The sequence below is a fragment of the Rhinatrema bivittatum genome, chromosome 6, assembly GCF_901001135.1.
Source record: "Rhinatrema bivittatum chromosome 6, aRhiBiv1.1, whole genome shotgun sequence".
NCBI classification, from domain to species: Eukaryota; Metazoa; Chordata; class Amphibia; order Gymnophiona; family Rhinatrematidae; genus Rhinatrema; species Rhinatrema bivittatum.
Genome location: NC_042620.1, coordinates 87219141 through 87242738, shown reverse-complemented (window position 1 = coordinate 87242738; position 23598 = coordinate 87219141). Strand labels below are relative to the sequence as shown.

The 23598-nt window shown below is 44.7% G+C and overlaps 1 protein-coding gene across 5 annotated transcripts in view; it reads right to left on the bottom strand.

Annotated features, from left to right (window-relative positions):
- TANC1 (tetratricopeptide repeat, ankyrin repeat and coiled-coil containing 1) overlaps nucleotides 1-23598 on the bottom strand; it is a 408770-nt gene that overhangs the window by 41548 nt on the left and 343624 nt on the right. For all 5 annotated transcript variants that reach the window (XM_029605548.1, XM_029605546.1, XM_029605545.1 and 2 more), the window contains one exon: nucleotides 3205-3338. In XM_029605548.1, coding sequence (XP_029461408.1) covers nucleotides 3205-3338 — 134 coding nt within the window. The remainder of the gene's footprint in view (nucleotides 1-3204; nucleotides 3339-23598) is intronic.

Below are 23598 nucleotides of genomic sequence, written 5' to 3'. Positions count from 1 at the left end.
TTTTGATAGGCTATGTGCCCAAAAATGATCTTTTGTGCAAATTTGTATAAGCTGAGTTCAAATTTGTGCGCTATGAAGTGTGCCTGAGCAAGAATAGTGCAAATAATATTGGATTTCAAAAGTTGTATTTAACTGTTTTAATGAAAATAATTCTCCATTACTTAAACAATTATGAAGCAAGAATAGGACAGCCTCTCAAAAATTAAGATCCTTTCAGATCTGACATTGTCTGTATTCTATTTTCCCTGAACTATATTGATTGCCTTCCCAATATATCTGGTTTTAAAACTCTAGTGTTAATTTTTAAATTGGTTAAGATAGAAAGTCCCTCTTATCTGTCAAAGCTATTAGAACCTTATTCTGAAACAAGGAATCTTCATTCCCAATACAAGGGTTATTTAGCAGTGCCTTCAATTAATATTTCAAAACAACTGACAAATAGATCATCATCCAATAGGGGGGAAGTGATGTCACCATCAATGATGGCTGCTTAGCCTGAGAGCTCCCAATATTGCCTTCTTGAAAACCCTCCATGCCATTTAGAAGCAGAATTAAACTAAATATCGGTGCAGTTAACATCAGTAATGGCATCTAAGAAGAAATCAGTAGATTTCTACATGAAAAATGCAGCTGATCCTGGGGACGGGACCAACATGGAGACCAATGAAGGCTGCAGAGCCCCGGATGTGGACTTAAGGGATGCAGATGTCTCGGCGAATAATGGGAATAGTGCTTTACCCACTAGAGATGAAGGATTGGTTCAGAATTAGTTCTGTGAATTGCGAAAAGATATGACGGCGATTAAAACACATAATCTTATGTAAAGTAGATGAGAGGAGTAGCTTAGTGCTAAGAGTAGCAGGCTTTGAACCAGGGAGACCAGGGTTCAAATCCCACAGCCTGTCCTTGAGACTTTGGGCAAGTTGCTTTACCCTCTGTTGCCTCAGGTACAAACACAGGGGCTCATTCATCAAATTGCGTTAGGGCCTTATCGCAGGCGTTAGGGCCCTAATGCCCACAATAACGCCATAGCGCCTGCAATAACGCATCGTGAGATGCTTAGCAAATTTTAAAATTTTTCCCGAAAGGAAGGAGTTTAAGTATAGTTAGGGTGGAGTAAATTAAAATGAGGGGTGCTTAGTGTTGCGTGTGATAGCGTAACATGTTATCGCATGTTTTAACACCGGAAATAACTATACCTTTATTCCATTATTTAGAAAAATCAGAGATTTAAATATCTCTGTTCCTATATCACTCATACACCAGTTGAAGAAGATATCCCTGTTAAATGGGTTAGTAAAACAATTAAATATCTTGGGATTTATTTAGACAAGAACATTGATGAGCTATTTGAATTTAATTATTTTTCTCTATTGACTAAAATATTTCAAGACTTGGAAAACTGGGATAGTCAGTCAATTTCTTGGTTAGGCCTTATTGCTGCCATTAAAATTAATATCCTTCAACTATGTTACTTATTTCAAAATCTTCCAATACAAATCCCATCTCCTGTATTAAAACATCACCAAATGCATATATTTGATTTCATTTGGAGAAGGAGACTTCCTAGGGTGTCTTGACATGCATTATACCAGAATAAACTATATGAATGTTTAGGTGTCCCAAACTGTATTTGGTTTAATGCAGCCTTCTCAGTTATGAGCTATAATAGTTTGGAAAAAGGAAGGGGAAAAGAAAATGGGTAATATTGGAACAGTCTTGCGTGGGGGATATGCTGCTGTGGGCTATGTTTTGGCAGCCAAAACATATATGGCGTACAGGAGGAATAAGTCCGCCTTCCACTGCTAATATTTTGGAGATTTGGAATCAGTGGCACACAGTGCTTTTACAGCTCTTCATCATATCACAATTCTGAACTTCAACTGGGATTATTATTGAGACCTTTTCAAGGTTGGTCAGAACAGGGTTGTCTCGTATGGAGCATTGTTGGGTAGAAGATATTATTTTACCCCATAGGAGTAAAATTATGATTTATATCCAATTCTTGTGAAGAATTGGGTAAAAGATATCATTTTACTTCTATGGATAGCATTCTGTATCTGCAGGCATGACTTTTATGGGATCCCCAGAAGTCAAGAATGACATTGTTGGGAAAGACATATTTTGAGAATTTATGTGATAGTGCTAATAGCACATTTTAATTTATTTCAAAACTTTATAACATTCTAAACAAAGAACCAAAAACTACTTTTGTTCATATACGAGCATGTGAAAAAGATTTAGGAGATGTATTTTCTGAGGATGAATGGGTTTTAGCATTCTCAAACATAAGAAAAAGTTCGATTTCAGCATCCATATGTAGGGAGATATCCCATGTTTTACCACTGAAAGCACCTAATATGAATCATAATAGCCAAGAAGTATGCAGACAAATATACTGACAGACCAAAACACTGTCACAGCTCAAGAAAAGAAACTTTGGCCAGATGAAAACTGTAAACTTCACTAGGCCTATTCCTTGGCTGTGGGCAGGAAGACAGATGTTTGCAGCCCGACTGGACCTATTTTCTGGGCTGCAGATGGGAGGAGAGGTGCTTGTGGCCCTGCTAGGCCTATTCCTCAGCCACTGGTGGAAGAGGATATGCTGGTGGGCCATTGAGCCTATTTTTCTGCATTCAGTGTGCAGACTGCTGATGGGACCAGGTTCTGTTTTCTTGCATTGGCCAGTGGAACAGTCACAGCCAGACAGAGATGGCTGCAGGAGAGGAGAAGGACTGTGCTCACTCTCTTTTGCCATGTGTGCTAGGTCCAGGATCTCTGTACACAAGCACAGCTTTCAGGGAACAGTGGCTGTAAGTTCAAACAACAGAGTCTTCCCACAGTTTTCTCATACACTATATATCTGAAGAGATATTTATCTAGTATGTGGATATAGGAGTAACTAGCTCCTCTGTATTAGATTAATTTCATGTCTTTTGGCACAAAGGGAGCAGAAGTCTTGAAAACTAATCAGAAATGAATCAGTTTAATCCAATAAAAAAGTACCACCTAGAACTTGTTTGATGATCTTTATTTCTATGTACAGTATAGTATCTAAGTGAGCCAACATGATAATCGCACAACTTTGAATTTGGAAAAATACAACATGGAATATCCTTTTACTTGATGGAACACTAAGAATCTCTTGCAGGATGATTGTACATAAAGCTATTTAGCATTTGACATAAGCTTCTCTTACTATACCTGCCAGTGTCCCTGCCGAACCGCACAAAAAAGTGAACCAACTCCACGTCTATTAGGTTTCGACACATTTGCTCCATGTTCAAGGAGAAGCTGACATACTTCCAATTTCCCTCTCCCTGATGCAGCTGTAAGAGCTGAAAGAAAAGAACACTCTTAACATTTCAAATTCACACTCTGTGGTAACCATTCAGTCATCAGAACATTTTCATAAGAAAGGATGTATCAGCCAAAAGATACTGTGAAGTACTCAACTTTCTTTTATATGTGTTCAACCAAAAAAAAATTTAAAATTTACATGTAAGACTTACTGTACAAATATAAATATTAAATAAATAAAAAATTTAAATACTGTCAGTTCAAGTACAAAGAGGGAAATGCATGAAAGTGAAATGAGAGAAAAAGAGGCCATCACATAAGTCCTGAGTCAAGGAGTGTGAAGACTTATTTAATTTATATTCTGCCTTTCAGGCATTTGCACAACCAAGACTTTTTGGTTTTTATTCTTAATTACTTTTGGAATATTTCTATAATTATTCTTTCATGATAAAAATATGTAGTCTACTGTGTAGATCAGTAAAAAAAAAAAAAAGCCTACTTCAATGCATTTAGATTTGTATTTTTTAGACAGTAGAAGAGTGTGAAGTCTTACAAGACACCGTAACTACTGCTCTGTGCATGTTACCCCTTTACAAGTGTGCTGCTGCTGTTTTGGGTTGTAACTGCTGCTTCATTCTGTGCAAGTTATCCTCATGCTTCTTTGGAGCCCTATAGCAATTGTACCATTACTGTGTTGGGTTGTAACTGCCACTCTGAGATTATCCAAGTGTACTTCTTTTCCATCCTCTTGCCACTATGGATCCTCTGTGCTTATCTCACACATTTTTTAATTCTGATATCATTCTGATACCATTTTTGTCTCCTCCATCTCATCTGGAAAAGCAATCCAGGGCATCTACCTCCCTTTCTTTAAAAGAAATAGTTTCTGACATTGTTCCTGAATCTTACCCCTCAGGGCTTCACATTATGACCCTTAGCTCTGCAACTTCCCTTCCACTCACAAAGGTTTGCCTCTTGTGCACATTAATGCCTTTTAGTTATTTAAATATGTCATATACTCCTGTCTCCCCTCTTCCTTAGGGTATGATTATTTAGGTCATTCAGTTTCATCTCATGGCTTTTAAATGTATCTCTCTGAACTGCCTTTAGCCTCTCTCTCTCATTTTTGAAATATGGCCTCCAAAACAGAACAAAGTATTCCAGGTGAGGCCTCATCAATGACATGTAAAGAGGTATTATCTTCTTTTTCTAATTATTCCTCTCTAATTACTCAAGCATTTGCTTGGTTCAATAACCACCACCTTATCACACTGTTTCACTAGTTTGAGATAATCAGAAACTTAACAACCTGAGGTGTCGTGCACTTAATATTAATTTATTCACTCCTTCACTTTCTGCCAACTGGTCCCCCCACTGTCACATGCCAGCAAGAGAACAGCCCTGCTGGAGGAGGTAAGGTCTTCTCCGGCAGGGGTTCCCAGGTAAAGAATGGGGATTTGGAGAGCTCAGGAATTCCATATGGCCCAATTTAATTTTTAAGGGGAGAAGGAGGGGGCTGAGAGGAGGAAGGACTCAGACTGGACCTGGGAGGGAGGGAGGCTGGGAGAATTGCTCTAGATCACCTGGCCTGTTGGACCAGACTTCATTTTAATGTGAGAGGGAGAAGTTTGGCATGCTGGGGAGGGAGAGAGAACCTGCTGGGTCGACGACTTGGCCGGCCCAGCCAGATCAGGCCCACTGGGGAGGTCAGAGAACTTTTTGGGGTTTTTTAGCGTGAGTATGCAACTGACCAATGAATCAAAAATGTGTGCGTTTTCATTTTAGCCTCTTTTTTCCCTCCTGGTCTATTTTTACATAATCATTTATTTATTTAGTGGATTTATAACCCACATGAACCAGAATACTCAGAGGGTTACATTAAACATAATAAAATGATATCACATGACATACTAAATGGAATCAAAATAAAAACAAAGCAAAATCATCATAAAAATAAAATACAAAGAGATCAAACAATGTCACTTAAAAAAAAAGGTTAATATAGCATATTTCCTAAACAGGAATAATACGATTATTAAATCAGGTTGCTATAGAAGCAAATACTTGCAAAAAATAAAACGCTTTCAGGTGCTTCCGAAACAGTGCAATAACATGAGATTCCATGAATTTCATCTGGTAAGCTGCTCCAAAGGGTTGGTCCTGCCTCATAGAATATTCCTGCATTCCGCGAGCACCGATTTTAAAAAAATTATTATTTTTTTATTTTTTTTTAAACATTCACATTAAATGAAACCCATGCTAAAATCTAACTCCAATTTTAGCATGGTTTTATTATATCAGCTCTAAAGTTATGGGAATTTAATATCAGAACAATTTTCCTTACTTTTATTTTTTTTTAAAAAAGAAATTGGGACTATTCACAGCTCTGTAAAAACACTTATTTGTGTAGAAGAAATATCACAGATGCCATCCTTCACCGCAGTTCAACAAAGGTTTATACAAGTTTATGCATAATAATGCCAATTATAGTGGAATCATGCAGATTTATGTAGACTGGCAAGCATAGGGAGGGTTCTGGACTGGTCTGACTGGACTCAAGGAAAGGAAATTATCAGGTATGAACTATTTTATCCTTCCTCATCATCCGATCAGATCAGTCGAGATGAATGGGATGTACCCAAGCTACTCCTGAACAGGGCAGGACACTGCCAAAACTGTTTCCCATGCCTCAGAAGCAAACAAGTCCTCTCTAGCACTCACAAGCGCTAATACTCTGAAAAGGAATGCAAGGAAGTGTAGGTCATTAACTTACAAATCACTAAAGATAAACCAAATGCAACTCTGCCCCTGATGCTAAAGGAATATATTCAGACTAGAGTAGGAAAGGGCTTACTGTCATCCACACACACTGTACAGGGTGTTCTGTAACCACTGTATTATGAAAGCCTTAGAAGTTGCCTTAAGTTCTCTACCACCACTGTACAACAGGAATAAAAGAGCTGGCCTTCTGAAGGCCTTTGTTAGCTTCATAAACAAATGAATACTATTAAAACTGAATGATTACTGAATGAAGGCAAGGACAGCCTGAATGAAAAAATGTCATAACCATTGTAGGGTGAAAGGGGATCCTGAAGAAATCTGGATCATATCCCTTCATTACAAACCCACGAGGATTCCTGCAAGAAAATGTAACTTCTATATCCTTCTGGCTCATCAACAGTCCCTAGGGAACACCACTCACAAGGTATGCAGCCTCAGCTAAAATCCCCTAATAGGATCAAACAACTCTGACAAAAGTCAATTCCAAAACTCATCTCCCAAGATGGAATAGGAATTCTTATCAGGGAGCCACTGCACTTGAAACCTCTGAAAAACAAACTTGTGGCCAAATCTGGAAGCAAAGACAAGGTCTTTCTATTACTCACCCCTTGCCACACGCAACAGCCAGCATCTACACCTTGAAGAAATAATCACCCAGGCCATAACAGGACCTTGCCACGGGCACTGATTCCTTGCTAGGATTCAACGGTTCACTGGCTTATCAATGCTTAATAAACTGATCAAGTCTCACTATCGTTTTTTGTGTGGCAAATCTGCTCACCCTCAAGTAGAACCGAGCACCTAAAAACTCTCTGATCTGCGAATACTGGAAATTGCTTTGGACAATGCCATACCAAATGAGTTCCTAGCCCTTAAAAAGGAACTATCACTACTGCCTGAGAATAACTTCTCCTCTTCACTCTATTTCAACAAGCTTTCTCAAGGTCTAGGCCACAAGACTAAAGTGAACAAGAACATCAAGCATGCATGGTCCCTGAGAGGACTGCATACTGTGAGGAATCCAAAATGTTTCTCCGTGCCACAACCACACAAAATTCACACACCAAAGGCACCCTGGCCCGACTGGCTTCACTGGGATCCCCAGAAATCTTGCAAAACCCTCATTCTATCAAAGCAATAGAGGTAAACCATACAGAACCGCTTGTCATCCAAAACTGAACCAACGGCTCTAATGCAGGTAAGTATTTCTTTATTTTCTGGCTGAGACTTCCTTCTAGCACTACATCCTTGATGATCACCATCAGATCCATCTCTACTTGATCAAATGCTGCCTGATACTGGAACTACTTTGAGGTTGACTAAACTGCGAATGAGAGAAAAAACAAAACAAAACTGTGAATGCACTTCACACTGTTAGCTGCAAATCCACAACAACTTTCAGATTCCTTCTGCTCAACATGGCAGCAATTTCAACCTTGTGATAACCGAGGACTCTTGCAGCCTCCCTGATAGTTCACATACAACCCTGCTGCAGTGTTTCCAGGTGTTATCCCAATCTCTCAGCAGGGGCCACCCGAACAGTTCTGGCTTCCAAATGACTGATGACGCAATTTTCTCTCTTGCGATCCTCCACCCGGAGTCTTCAGCCAAGGTAAACTCCAGCCCACCAGGTTGGCATTTGTCACTATTGCCCTTATTGGGAAGACAAGAACCATACAAATTCAAAACCTCCTGAATGAAACTAACAAAGCAAACTCATATTTTCCACTTCCGGCACCAATAGCCTTATGGATCAAGTTATTAGAAATTTAAGGTGCAGGGCAGAGGGACTTGAAACTGTGTCCCTGAGTATCAAGACTAGGTGATTCTGCAGAAGAGTCAAAGGGACTCTGAGCTAAATATCAGAGAATCTCTCCCCAAAGGGTTCTCATGAGTTCCAAACAACCAAAATAACAGTCAACTGGCTCAGACGCTTTATTCTAACTCTAGGCGTTTTCCACGATGGGTCTCGCTCATCCAAAAAAGCCTTTGCTGCAGCCCCCAATTCAAATTTATGCCACTGACCCTCCCAGTTTAAACGGAGCATCATAGGAATAGTTAGCATAAATTTCACCTTCTTCTTTACCAAGTATGCACAAAATGGCATCATCTCGCAGCACTTATTGAATAGTAGGACTTTTACTCTGTCATACTTTAATTTAGCCAATGATTTAAACACTTTTAGAATTTTTTGTCAAAGTCGAGAATCCGTGCCATAATAGGTTTGGGGTCTTGCATTTATATCCCCTCATTCCCCGATTCGATGTACTTGCTCAAACCTGATGGCTGGCTGGAGATCATGTAAATTCAGTTCTTTTAAAAGCCAAGTTTCAAAAAGTTCCATCAGCTAAGATTCATACATATTCTCGGAAGTGCCCTAAACTTTATTATTATTGTGGCGGCTCTGATTTTCAAAATCCTCCAGCTTAGACTGCGCCGCAAGCATCCCCGCCATTCGAGTCTCTAGGGTTTGCACCCTATTTTTATTTAAAAAGGACTTATTGCCCACATACTCCAATGTTCGGGGCAGGTACAATCATAATAAAACAACAATGAACCTGCGGTGCGGGTCTTGTTCTCTATTGCTGCTTCTTCCCAATAAAGAAAAATTATTTTGAAAAAAAACAACAATGAACATCAAGGACAAACTGGTTTAAAACTAACCCCCCAGAATGCCCAACGAAACTTACGTTCAAACAACACAGGCCGTTTAACAGTCCCCCCCCATCAGAGATGCTCACCTGACAGCAACCAGAGAAAGAGCATTTTCCATCGCCTGCCCCAAAATATGGAACTCCCTCCCAAAAGATTTGAGAACCTAACCTAACCTCAAAACATTCAAGAAGGATCTAAAAACATGGCTGTTCTACAATCAAGTATCACAACAGCCAAACACTCAACAGAACTAACAACCAAAACCACGCAAAACAAGACATCAACCAGCACCAAGCAAACCCTTTTCATACAAAAATGATCTTATGTTGGACTATAAAAAAAAGAATAACTTTACGTTTAACTAATTTCGCCACCATTGTAACCCTCCTTTCCCCTCTCTTTCTACTTGCCCATCCTCCCCCACTTCCTATCCCCTTCCTTTTATCCTTACCCTCTCCGATCCCTTTTAACCGTTCATTTTCGAATATAATATGTATCCTTAATTTGCATATGTTAAGATACTACCATTTGAATCTTGTAAATCGTTGTGATTGCTTCACCGAACGACAGAATATAAAAATCAACAAAAATAAATAAATAAACAAAGCAAAAACATATAAAAACATTTATAATCAAAACAAAGCCTGGATATTAAAGCTTGAATAAGAAATCGAATTAGGGAAAAAGATATAGTGAGAAAAAGAAAAACAGCGAAATCATTTAAGATTCACATAGATCTTTGAATGCTAGGTTAAATAAATAATGCTTTCCTGAAATCCTTAGTATTAGATAAAGATCTCAGGGTGGATGTGATGGCACTCCTGCCTCAATCTCTGCAAACTGCCTTGCAAAGTCGGTGAGATTGGAATCCATTGTAGGTACTGAAGTATTTATTTTTTACAACTTACTTTCCATAGCTGCAAATACTCCCGCAACAACTTCCCTGATAATCTCCACAATATCCGCTAAATGTTCAATGTAAACCGCTAAATGAAGCGATAGTTACGGTTCCTTAGCGATAGTTTTGGTTCCTTGTAAACCGGGGTGATATGTATACTATACAGGAACCCCGGTATATAAATTCTTTAAATAAATAAATAAATAAATAAATAAATATAATCTGTGGCTTGATGAGTAACCTCTGCCGCCATTTTAGGATCAGATGTCTTAGCTTTTCCCCTTTCTTTTTATTTCTTGATGTCTCTACTGGGCATACTAATATATATGAGAAAAGTCTGCACGATGTTCCTGATCCTAAATTACAATTTAAAATCAGAGTCAAGGGGTAAATTACAGGAAAAGATGCGAGTGATGGGGTTGTACCATGTGCATCATGGTGATCTCCTCTTTAAAAAAAAAAAAAAAAAAGTTTAAATGTCATGTGCGGCGATGGCCCCCCCCCCCCCCCCCAAAAAAGGTTAACATAAAAGTCATTGGGGCTCAGGGTGACCCTCTTCCCCACCCCCCATAGTGAGATTACCTTGCTGGGGTATAGTGACCCCCCCAGCACCCTCTCCCTCCCAAAGGTGCAAATTAAAATCTCCCCCCCCCCCCCCCGCCAAAAAAAAATTGTATCAAAATTCCTCACTGATGTTCAGGGAGCCCCACCTCCACCCCAACAAAAGTAATTTCACAATTGGGGGGTTTCACTCTGAACCTCAGTGATATCACCGCTATGACATTTAAACTTTAAAAAAAACAAAACTGAGGAATCAGCAGCCCCGGGTTAAGCTGGGGATCAGCCTTGACCCTATTCAACTGTTTTTTTGTTTTTGGTTTTTTTTTTTGCTGCAGCACATTTTTACTTTTGGCAGCAGCCCTTTAAGCTGATGGTGGTCCCTTGAAGTTGGGGCTGCCATTACACCTAAAGAATTGCTAGCCATGAAACAAAAAAATACACCATAAAGCTGCAATGTTTTTTTGGAGGGAGGGGTCCTATTATTGCGGTGACACCATCCCACAATAGTGGGACCCCTCCTGCAAACAAAATCACGGTTTAAAGCATATAGGTGTGAGTCAGCTGCCTACACTACAGTGATTATCCCTTCTCCTGCACTTGTATATAGAGGGTATAGGTCTATTGAGATTGCCTTATGTGCATTGCTGCCCCCTTCTCTCACTGTTTAAAAAATTTGGAAGAAAAGCTTTTGGTGTTTTCAGTGCTTCCCTTGCTCTTCTTTTGGCCATATGACTCCTCTTCATGTCCACACTGCCTGCTCAGTGGAGTTTAGTGCACCACACATTTTTATTAATGTATGTGTGCCTTGGGCTTGAAAAGGTTGGGAACACTGGTATAGGACAGCCTGCTAGTGGAGGGGTTATATGTGTTTTAGTGGTGTATAAAGGGGAAAAGGGGAGTGGAGCAGGAAATTGTATCTGAATTGAGAAAGCCTGGAGCAAGCATAGAGGATGTCTAATGAAGTGGTTCCCAACCTTTTTTGTTTCACGCCACACCTGGAACAAGGTTCACTTCTTCGTGGCATATCACCAACATCCCATTCATCACTTTCTCTTTTCTCGCCCTCCATCCCATTGGCATCACATTCCCTCTCCCTCCACTCCTTGGACCCCATCATCTTCTCTTCCCTTTTCTCCTCCGCCACCCTCTACTTGGCATCATCACAGTCTCCCTTCCCCACCCCCCAAAATCATAATCCCTCCGGTCCCCTGGCATCATTTTCTTTCCTCTCCCCCATCCCTGGTATCATCTCCATGATCACTTTCCCTTTACCACCATCTCATCACCCCCACCCTGCTCAGCATGATCATTACCTCCCTCTCCTCCTACTCCCCCCATCATCATCACGTTCTTCCCTCTACTCAACCCCCTGGCATCATCAACATCTTTCCTTTCTCCCCATCCCTCAACATCATCACCTTCACTCTCCCACACTCACTGGCATGATTACTATCACCTTCCCTTTGCCTTTACCCCTCTCCCTCTCCCCATAACATCATCACTATCTTTCCCTCCTTATCTTCTGCTCCTTCACACCACCATCATCATCATCATGACTTTGCCTTTCCTTCCACCTTCTCTCGTACTCCCAAGCATCATCACCTTTCCTCTCCCTCCACCCCTCAACATCACCTTCCCTCTCCCACACTCCCTGGCATCATTACCATCTCTCTCCACCTCCTCACTCCCGGCATCATCACCACCTTCCATTTCCTTCTACCCCACTCCTCCACCCCCTGGCATCATCATCACCTCCCTCTTCCTCTATCCCTCTGCCCAGCATCATAACCACCTTCCACCACCTCTTTCCCTACCTCCTTTCTCCTCCTCACCTCCTGGCATCATCTTTCCCTCTGCCTCCACCCCTCTCCCTAAGCCCCTGACATCATCAACTTCACTCTGCCTCCACCCGGCATCACTTTCTCTTCCTTTTTCCTCCAACCTTTGGTGTCGCCTGTCCTCTCTCAGTTCCTGGCATCATTGTCATCTTCCCTCCCCCCTGACATCATCATCTTCCCTTTCTCCCCACTCCTGTCTCCCACTGACATCATAATCTTCGGCCTACCCCAACTCTTGGCATCATCTTCCCTGAATCTCACTTCAAGGCAACATCACCACCTTCCCCCTCCTCCCCTATTCCTCCACTCCCCCTACCCTGTCTCTCATATCCTGGCATCATCCCCTTTCCTCTCCCCCATACCCAATGGCACATTCAGCTGTCCCTTTCTCCACCCCAACCATAATCCTTGAACAGCAGAAGTGTAAAAGCAGGCTTACCGAGTGCTTCTTCTTCCTTTGCCAGCTTCCCTCTGAAGTCTGAACTGCACAGGCCAGGTCACACAAGACAACAGAGCCTCATCAGTTTTTATTGCAGAAGAAAGCCAGCAGAGGGGAAAGCATGAGCAGATGCCGATAAGTGCTGCTCTCTGATTTGCCTTTATTTTTTCAGCCACCTCCTTAGAGAACCAGACTGGTTTCTTTTTCCTCTTATTCTTATTTACTTGTCTAACATATAGATTTGTTGCCTTTGTAATAGTTCCTTTTAACTTGGCCTACTGTTCTTCCACTTCACCCATTTTCTCCCAGTCTTCTAGTTCTTCCTCCAGGTACATCCTAATTTTGATGAAGTCCCTATTTTGAAATTCAAAACTCAGGTCTTTGTGTGACTTCTCATCCTATTTGCACAATCGAACCATATCGTCTGATAATCACTGGTGCTCAGGTGAGCTCCTACCTGAACATTGAAGACATTACCACCATTAGTGAGCACTAGATTGAGTATTATACCCTCTCTCTTGCATTCCATTACCATTTGTTTGAGCACAGCCCCTTGAAGAGCATCCACTATCTCTCTACTTCTCGTAAATTTCAGAGACAGGATACTCCATTCCACATCTGGCAGATTAAAATATCCAATGAGCAACACTTCACCCTTCTTTCCCACCTTTTGGATATGTCTTCAATGAGTTCTTTGTCCAGTTCTTCTGTTTGAGTCGATGACATATAGATCACACCATTAAAAATGGAAGCACAATCTTCTTTCTTTACAGTGGTCCACAGTGCTTCTTCTCTACCCCATGTCCCTTGCAATTCAGTTGCTTCTATATTGTTTTTGACATAAAGACCTACTCCTCCCCCTTTTTTGTCCTCTCTGTCCTTTCTTACCAAGTTATAGCCTGGAATGGCCATATCCCAATCATGAAAATCAGTGAACCAGGTCTCTGTAATAGCAACAATGTCCAAGTCCACCTCCACCATTAGGGCCTGCAGGTCTGGGATTTTGTTGCCCAGACTACGAGCATTCATAGTCATAGCTTTCCAGCTGCTCTTCAGATTCACCTTTTCTGCTTTTTTGAACCGATTGATTTTGTTACTTACTCTTACCTCTTCCTGTTTTGCTTTTGGAAGTCATATGCCAAATTTGCTGGCTACTTCCTGCCAACCCCACTCCCTAGTTTAAATGCCTCATAATATATATGATTATGGATGGGAGAAGAGTAGTGGTGGTCCCGCTTCACAAGAGTGGCAGCAGAGAGGAGGTTGGAAACTAAAGACCAGTTAAGCCTCACCTCGGTGGTGGAAAAATTAATGGAGAATCTGCTGACGGAAAGGATAGTGAACTATCTACAATCTGGTGGGTTGCTGGACCCGAGGCAGCATTCATTTACCAGAGGAAGGTCCTGTCAGATAAATCTGATTGATTTTTTTGATTGGATGAATAGAGAATTGGATCAAGGAAAACGCTCAATGTGATCTACTTGGATTTCAGCAAAGATTTTGATACGGTCCTGCAGAGGAGACTTGTGAATAAAATGAGAAGCTTGGGAGTGAGTGCCAAGGTGGTGGCATGGATTACAAACTGGTTGATTGATAGGAGGTAGAAAGCAATGATAAATGGAACCTATTCTGAAGAGAAAGCAAATGTTGCTTACCTGTAACAGGTGTTCTCACAGGACAGCAGGATGTTAGTCCTCACATATGGGTGACATCACAGGATGGAGCCCAATCACGGAACACTTTTGTCAAAGTTTCTAGAACTTTGACTGGCACCTACTGGGCATGCCCAGCATGGCACTAAACCTGCAGCCAGCAGGGGTCCCTCTTCAGTCTTGTACAGGAAGTGCCGAAAAATAAAATAAGAAAACGAATCCAACACCGCAGGGTGGCGGGCGGGTTTCGTGAGGACTATCATCCTGCTGTGAGAACACCTGTTACAGGTAAGCAACATTTGCTTTCTCACAGGACAAGCAGGATGGTAGTCCTCACATATGGGTGAGTACCGAGCTGAAGATGTCCGAGAATTGCACCAAATGTACCCAAGATGTGCAATAGGCACAAGGACTGGGGAGGAATTTGGTAGAGGGCATCCTGAATCCTAACGGGCAGGCGGAAGGGTGTTGGTACGTCAAGTTGCAAAAAGGTTGCGCAAGACAGATTGGCCAAAGATGGAATCTTGCCTTCCGGCCTTGTCCAAGCAATAATGGGCTGTAAAGGTATGGAGAGAACTCCAGGTAGCAGCCCTGCAAATGTCAGGAAGCGGCACCGAGTGTAGGTGAGCTATTGAAGTCACCATGGCCCTCACAGAGTGTGCTTTAACACAGTCTTGAAGTGGAATGCCTGCTTGCTGATAGCAAAAGGATATGCAGTCCGCTAACCAGGAGGAGAGAGTCTGCTTACCCACAGGCTGCCCCAATTTGATGGAATGGAAAGAGACAAACAATTGAGTGCTTTTCCTGTGGGCAGCTGTACGGTCTAGATAGAATGCTAGAGCCCGTTTGCAGTCAAGGGTATGCAGAGCCTCTTCTCCTGGATTGGAGTGGGGCTTAGGAAAGAAGGTAGGTAGTATAATGGATCGATTAATGTGAAAATTCGATACTACCTTAGGTAAAAACCTAGGGTGAGTGTGGAGTACTGCCCGGTGCTGCAGAGGTTTAGTGTAAGGTGGATAGGTAACCAGGGCCTGTAACTAACTCACTCTGCGAGCAGATGTGATTGCCAAAAAAAAATCACTTTCCATGTGAGATAGCGAAGATCACAAGATTGGAGAGGCTCGAATGGTGGTTTCATGAGCCGACCTAAAACCAGACTGAGGTCCCAAGAAGGGGCAGTGGAGGCTTGAGGTGAAGCAAGCCTTTCAGAAAACATGTTATGAGGGGTTATACTGAAATAGGAACGTCCCCGACACCTTTATGGAAGGCGGCCACCGCACTGACATGCATTCTGATGGAGGAAGTTTTTAGATCTGATGCTGACTAGTGCCATAGATAGTCTAGAAACTTCGTGGTGGAACAGGTAAAGGGATCAAGGGATTGAGAAGAACACCATGACTCAAACCTGTTCCATTTGTATAGGTAAGACTTTCTCATGGAAGGCTTCTGTGAAGCAATCAGGACACGGGAAACTGGCTGAAGAATTAACCTTTCAACATCCAGGCTGTCAGGGACAAAGCTTGAAGATTGGGGTGGCGTAGGCACCCATCGTTCTGAGTGATCAGAAGCAGGTCCTTTCCCAAGGGAATGTGCCTGCGAATGGAGAGATCCTGAAGTACTGGATACCACACTTGGCGAGGCCAGTGAGGTGCTACCCTGTTCCCCCGAAAATAAGACAGTGTCTTATATTAATTTTTGCTACCAAAGATGCACTAGGCCTTATTTTCAGGGGATGTCTAATAGAGCTGCTGGCTGCCCCTGCGTCAACCATGTCCCACCAGTGTGCTGTCAGAGAGAGGTAAGAGTGTGCAGCATTCATGGTAGTCAGCTTGGGCTGACTCTGCTGCTTTTGAACCTCTGCACACTGCTTGGAAGGGGTCCCCCAACTGGTACTGCCACCATCCCCAGATGTCAGTAATCTTGCTGCCACATGGCTATTGGGGAGGCGCCGATTGCTGCTACTGACACTGAAGCCCATTCTGCTGCCTCCTCTGTGCAGGCCCCGTGGGCTTCCACTTTCTCCATGCTGATCTGTACATTGTGAGATCCGCATAGAGAAAGTGCTATTCTTGCACATTCCCAAAGATTACATGTGCCAAACACTAAAAAGTAATTTTTTTTTTTTTTACCTTTGCTGGCTGATGTTAGTTTTCTAATCGGTTGGTCACAGGCTTTTTTTTTTTTCCACCTTCCCTTTCTTATTTTTTTGCCAATTCCTTTTATACTGTCCTTTTTTCTTCCGTATTTCTTTTCTCTCTATCTTCTTCCCTCAAACACAGTCAGGTTCTCATTCTCACATGCATTTCTCTCTCTCACACACACACACACACACACACACACACACGCTCTCACTGTCACATGCTGTCTCTCATACAATCATTCATACACACAGTCTCTCACTGGCACATGCTGTCTGACTCTCACACACCCAGGCTCTCTCTCACTCCCACATGCTGTCTTGCTCAAGCATAGGCTCTCACCGTCACACGCTGTCTCTCTCACACACACAGAGGCTCTCACATGCTGCCTCTGCAAACATTCAGATCCTCACTCCCACACACAATCTCTCAACTCATCTCATACACGCAGGCACACACCCTCTACAGACCCTCAGCCTCTCTCTCATCTCTGGGCCTCCTCTTCGCGGGTCGCCGCAGGATGGGCTCTGCAGCGGCCCTGAACTTCTCGGGCTGCGGCAGCCCTGCTGCGGCAGCCCTGCTACCGGGCCTCTTCCTCGGCCCTGGTACCAGGCCTCTTCCTCTTCTTGGGCCGCTGCGACTTGGGATTCGCAGCAGCCCGCGGTGGCTCCTCCTCTTCTGCACGCGCTGATGCTCTTCCTCCTTCCTGCCCACGCGGCTCTGGCAACGTTTACTTCCGGGGCACACAGGCAGGAAGGAGGAAGAGCATCAGCGCGTTTGAACGCGATCTTTTTCTTCGGGCAAGGAGGCTCAGCAGCCGCATGAGCCTCCTTGCGCCCGGGGGCATTGGTTCCCCTCGGGATACCACTGCTCGCATCTGCCCCTAATACCTTGGAAACTTTATTTAAAAAAAAAAAAAGACGTCACAGGATTGACTGGCCCACCGGGGGAAGCCCAATCCCCCGATAGGTCAATCCGCCCCTGTTTACAAGGGATGGCTTACTTTCAGGGGAGGTCTTATATTTAGGAATTCGGCAAAATCTCTACTAGGTCTTATTTTTGGGGGCTGTCTTATTTTCGGGGAAACACGGTATCAGGATCATGCATCCCTTGTCCTGACGTAACTTCACGAGAGTCTTCGAGAGAAGTGGAAGTGGAGGGAATGCATATAGGAGACCAGATGCCCATGAGAGTGGGAACGTATCTCTTAGCTGAGAGTGTTTGCTGCGAGTGAGAGAGCAAAAGTTCTCTACTTTGCGGTTTTGAGGTGACGCAAAGAGGTCTATGCGAGGATGACCCCAACGTTGGAATACTGAGTCCGCTATCGTGGGGTTGAGGGACCACTCGTGCAGATGGAAAGCGCGACTTAGGTTGTCCACCAAAACATTGTCCACTCCCGGCAAATAGGTGGCCTTGAGGTACATCGAGTGGGAGAGGGCCTCCACCCATATCTGTGCAGCTTCCTGACAACATAGGTAGGAGCCCGTCCCTCCCTGTTTGTTGATGTACCACATGGCCACCTGGTTGTCCGTCTGAATCAGGATGACCTGATTGGAAAGGCGATCCTGAAACACCCTGAGAGCATATCTGATTGCTCGCAGCTCCAGAAATTGATTTGGTGTTTGGCTTCCTCTGGATACCAAGTACCTTGTGTTTGCAAATTGGCAACATGGGCTCCCCAGCCGAGGTTGGAAGCATCGGTGGTGAGAATTATTGTGGGTCTGGAGCCTGGAAGGGCAGGCCTTGGAGGAGATTGATCTGATTTTTCCACCAGGTTAGAGACTGACGGAGTGAGTCGGTGATGTGGACAGTGGTCGATAGAGATTGGATGGACTGAGTCCATTGTGACCTTAGAGTCCACTGCACGACTCTCATGGCCAAGCGGGCCATTGGGGTAACCTGTACTGAGGGTGCCATGTGTCCCAGTAGGATGAGGAAGTGGCGTGCAGTCGTGCGGTGCTGAGACTGTAGCTGGTGTGCGAGAGAGATGAGAGTGAGAGCTTGCTGTCGAGGCAGAAATGCCTTTGCCTGCAAGGTGTCCAAGTCTTCCCCTATGAATGATAAGGTTTGAGATGGGACTAAGCAGGATTTTGCGTAGTTGACGAGAAATCCTAGCAAAATCAGAGTGTGTAAAGTAAGATGTAGGGACAACAGAGCAGTTTGCTGAGTGGGAGCCCTGATCAACCAATTGTCTAGATAGGGGTAGACGTGAACACCTTGAGTCCTGAGGAAGGCTGCTACTACGAGGCACTTGGTGAAGACTCGTGGTGCAGATGCCAGGTTAAATGGGAGCACTCAGTATTGATAGTGCTTGCGGCCTACCAGAAATCTCAGGAACCTGTGATGAGATGGATCTATCGCAATGTGTGTGTAAGCATCTTGGAGATCGAGCGAGCAGAGCCAATCTCCTCTTTGCTGAAGAGGAAGGAGGGAACCCAAGATTACCATCTTGAACTTTTTACGGTGGAGGTACTTGTTGAGGGCACATAGGTCCAGAATTGGACGAACGCCGCCTGATTTTTTGGGGATTAGAAAGTACCGGGAATAGAATCCTAGGCCTTGTTGGGAGTAGGGCACTGGTTCCAATCCTCTGGACTGGAGGAGGAGGGAAACCTCCTGTTCCAGGAGTAGTGAGTGGTCGGATGTTCTCCACGTTGGTAGAAGTGGGGAGTCCGGTGGAATGGAGAGAAAGTTCAGGTGATAACCTTGAGAGATTATGGCAAGGACCCACTGGTCTGAGGTGATTGTGTGCCACCTGTTGTTGAAATGGCACAATCGACTTCCCACTGGTATCTGATGTAGTGGAAACTAGCTGCTGCTCTCTATGCAGGAGTCAAAAGCCGGAAGCAGGGACCAGTTGAGGAGCTGCTTGAGGCTTTTGTTTATGAGGTTGACGAGACTGGGCCTTTTGGAAAGGTCTCGTGGAACAAGTTCCAGACAGTGGTGGATAGGATTTCTTTGGACAGAAGAATGACTTCTTAGTATCCTTCCTGAATGGCTATTTGGAGGAATACTCAGAGGGCATCAGAGAGAGCTGGCGACGGGTCTCATGATGATCCTTGAGTTCCGCTACCGTCCGCTGAATCTGTTCGCCAAACAGATTGTCTCCAATGCAAGGCAGATCAGATAATCTGTCTTGTACTTCAGGGCGCAAGTCCGAAGACTTGAGCCAGGCCTCGAAACCCTTGTGTACCAGGATTTGAAGCTGTTCCTGGAATTGCTGAAGCAGGGACTCTGCAAAGTCCTGTATCTGCTTGAATAAGACCCTGTTGTACTGGGTCATATACAGCTGGTAAGAGGCGATCCGAGAGACAAGCATCGATCCCTGGAAGACACGCCAGCCAATGGTATCCAGGAATTTCTGATCTTTAGCTGGGGGAAAGGAAGAGTGGGATTTTGATCTTTTTGCCCTTTTTTTGGGCAGATTCTACAACCACAGATTGGTGATCCAGCTGAGGTTTCTGGAATCCTGGGGCTGACTGGACCAAATAAGTGGTATCAGCTTTTCTGTTGACTGGAGCAACAGAACCAGGGTGTTCCCAGTTCTTTTTGAGGAGATCCAAAAGAACCTGGTGAATAGGGATGGAGGTTATTTCCTTGGGATCATCCATGAATTGTAACAGCTCCATCATTTGATGTCTGTCATCTTGTTCAGTCTGTAATTGGAAGGGAACCTCTTCAGACATTTCCTTTATGAAGGATAGGTCCTCTGGAGGAGAACGCTTCCTGCTTTCAGTAGGAGACGGTGGTGATGGCAAGTCATCGGTGTCTTGAGAAGAATCGTCAGTCCAAGTGTCATAGGGATCAGGACCTGCCCCTCTAGGAGCCTGAGAAGGATGGGATGATGGTATTCCTGAAGGCATCGAGGGAAGTATTGGAGGCACCGATGAAGGCATTGAGGGCACCGGTGCAGGCATAGAGGGCATCGATGGATCGGTGGCACCGATGGGCGCATATGCATCGATGGTTGAGGCACTGGAAGAACTCCCGATGGAGGAATGCGGAACGGTGTTTCCCCTCCCAATGATAGGGTAAGCGGGGAGGGCACCGGAGCCATTGGTGACCTAGGATCCATCGGTGGAAAAGCGGCTATGAGCTCTTCCATCTTCGAGAGCAGCGATGCCAATGCTGCCGGAATCGGATCGGTGGTCGGTTCCACAATCGGCACCGGTTTCGGAGGAACTTGAAGTCTGTGCATCGCCTTATTGATGGCCTCCTGAACCATCCGGTCCAGTTCTTTCTGGAGACCTGGAGCAAGCAGCCCCAGCTCCAGAAGGGAAGAAGGAGGCAGAGGCATAGCCGGAGGGACCACCATTAAAGGCGGAGTCGCGACTCCCGATACCTGTCTGGGTGAGGGTTGCCTCGATGACCCGGTCGCAGAAAGGGTCGGTGCCTTTTCTGGATGGGGTTTCTTCGATGGCGGCTCGGATGATGGCGAGGTCAAAGATTTTCCTTCCTCGATGGCCTGAGACTTGCGGTGTCGATGCCGATGTTTCTCTCTACGATCCCCTTGGTCCTGAGGGGGAGTAGAGATAGTCGAAGGCCGAGAAGTAGTCAACGCCGGATGGTCCCCGGCTGGTGGTCGATACTGGCGCGAAGTGGACGGTGCCGGTTCAGATGATGTCGATGCAATACACAGCGTCAGAGTTTGAGAACAGAAGAGAAGTTTCATTTTCTCCATTCTGGCCCTGTGACCTTTTGATGTCATTAAGGCACATTTGGTGCAAGTCAGGACATCATGCTTGCATCCGAGACACATTACACAGACTTTATGTGGGTCTGTAATGGACATGGTGCGAGTACAGTCCGGGCACCAACGGAACCCAGACGCCATGGCCTTTGAAAAATTTAGCCGCTGTACGGTCAATGGCCAGTAGGCCGCGAGGGCCAAACTCGACGGGAATCGACCGAAAATGGGTAAAAACTTACCAGAGTACCGCGGAGTCAAAAATTTGAAGGAGGGATCCCTGTGGGGTATGAAAGCTTTTAGTAATTCCGTGAAGAAAAATTCCTGTCAGGAATCTCTGTGGAGTTCCTTAACCCGCGTGGCTGCTGCTGCACGGAAAAAAGAAGACTTAAGAGGGACCCCTGCTGGCTGCAGGTTTAGTGCCATGCTGGGCATGCCCAGTAGGGCCAGTCAAAGTTCTAGAAACTTTGACAAAAGTGTTCCGTGATTGGTCTCCATCCTGTGATGTCACTCATATGTAAGGACTACCATCCTACTTGTCATGTGAGAAAACCATGTTAAGTGGAGTGCCACAGGGTTCGGTTTTGGGACTGGTTCTGTTCAATATCTTTGTGAGACACTGCAGAAAGGATAGAAGGTAAAATTTGTCTATTTGTAGATGATACTAATATCTGCAACAGAGTGGACACGCCTGAAGGAGCAGAGAATGAAAAGGGATTTAAGAAAGCTGGTAGATCATTTGGCAGCTGGGATTCAATGCCAAGAAGTGCAATGCATCTGGGGTGCGGTAATCCAAGAAAGATGTATGTGATGGGGGATGAAAAATTGATGTGCATGGACCAAGAGAGGGATCTTGAGTTAATAGTGTCTGGAGATCTGAAGATGGCGAAGCAATGTGTAAAAGACTATAGCTTAAACCAGAAGAATGCAGGGCTGCATAGAGAGAGGAATAACCAGCAAGAAAAAGGAGGTGATAATGCCCTTGTACAGGTCCTTGGTGAGAACTCACTTGAAGTACTGAGTTGAATTCTGGAGTCCATATCTCAAAAGGGACAAAGTCAGAATGGTGGTGGTCCAGAGAAGTGTGACCAAAATGGTGTGGGGTCTGTACGAGAAGACCTATGAGGAGAGGCTGAAGGATCTGAATATGTATACCCGGGAAGAGAGGAGGTGCAGGGGAGATATGATACAGACCTTCAGATACCTGAAAGATTTTATTGATGCACCTTCGACAAACCTTTTCCATTGGAAAGAAATCAGCAGAACTGAAAGAAACTTCAGGGAGGTGTTGGTATTTAGGAGAGTTGTGGGTGAATCCTTGGACCAGTGGCAGATGACCACGCCCCCGGGGAAAGATCCAGAGAGGGACCACCGGTCAGGCTCAAAGTTAGGAGACAGACACACACTAGTTCTTTTATTAGACAGTACACTGAACCACCAGAGGTGGCAGTAGTGAGCTGGAATGACCGGCTGGGCTGTAGTCCCTCAGATACTGGAACAGCGATCCCTGGAGTCTGAGCTGTAGAGAAACTGAATATAGTGAGTAGGCAGGGTATGCAAAGTTCATGTACCAAACCTGATGGTAACACTCACACAATGTCTCATAGAAGCCCAGGAGCTGGAATGTATAGGCCCTCGAGGAGCAAGTACCTGGTTCCAGGGAAAGTTCTGAGAGAGCGATGGTAACTCACTGATGTAGTTGGCAGTGATGACTTCCAGGCAGAAGAGAATACGGAGCAAGTCTGGGAACAAGGCCCCCGAGGAGCGGGTACCCCTGGTAAGTCCGAGGAGGCAGAGTAGCTTAGTAGAGTAACCCGAACCCTTGCTAACTCATCTGTTAGCAAATTCTAAGACCTTATATATCCGTCGCGGGTGACATCTCAGGGGGACGCCCCTGAGGTTTGCGCCATCGCCGGTACTTCAGTCGGGGCCACGCTGTGCGCACGCCCCTAGGCCTCCAGGAAACATGGCGGGTTGCATCTAGCCGGTCCGGGGTCGCCGGAGGACTTCGGCAGAAGGTCGCTGCAGCAGCCAATCTTCTCGCGGACGAAGAGGGAGGTGCCATAGAGGTAAGGAGGGCGGAGAGAGGGCGTCGGGAACCGATGGACACAACAGGAGGATGACTCAGAACAGTCAGGAAATATTTCTTCACGGAGAGGGTGGTAGATGCCTAGAATGCACTTCTGGAGGAGGTAGTGAAGACAAAAACAGTTAAAGAATTCAAAGGGGCATGGGATAAACACTGTGGATCCCTAGAGGCTAGAGGATGGAAATGAAGAAAAGAATGCATGGGGATAACTTGCTGGTACAGCAGTTACTACCCTTAACCAATAAGCGTTCATATTCTTGATGCAACTCCATCATGGCTCTCTGCTTCAACAGGAAGGTACAACAGGGAACTGGATTCAAACAGCAACCAATGAGGGCCCTGACTTTTACGATCTGGGAAGCTGATAAGCATACGGGTATCCTACACAGTGCAGCAGATACTATCATAAGCTTGCTGGGCAGACCATTTGGACCTTTTCTGCTGTCATTTCCATGTTTCTATTATTTCCCATGCTGGCAGGGAAATATCCTGTAGGCCAGGAGTGAAAGACAAAATAAACACTGCAACCACAGCACATCTGCATTTCAGTCACGGCACAC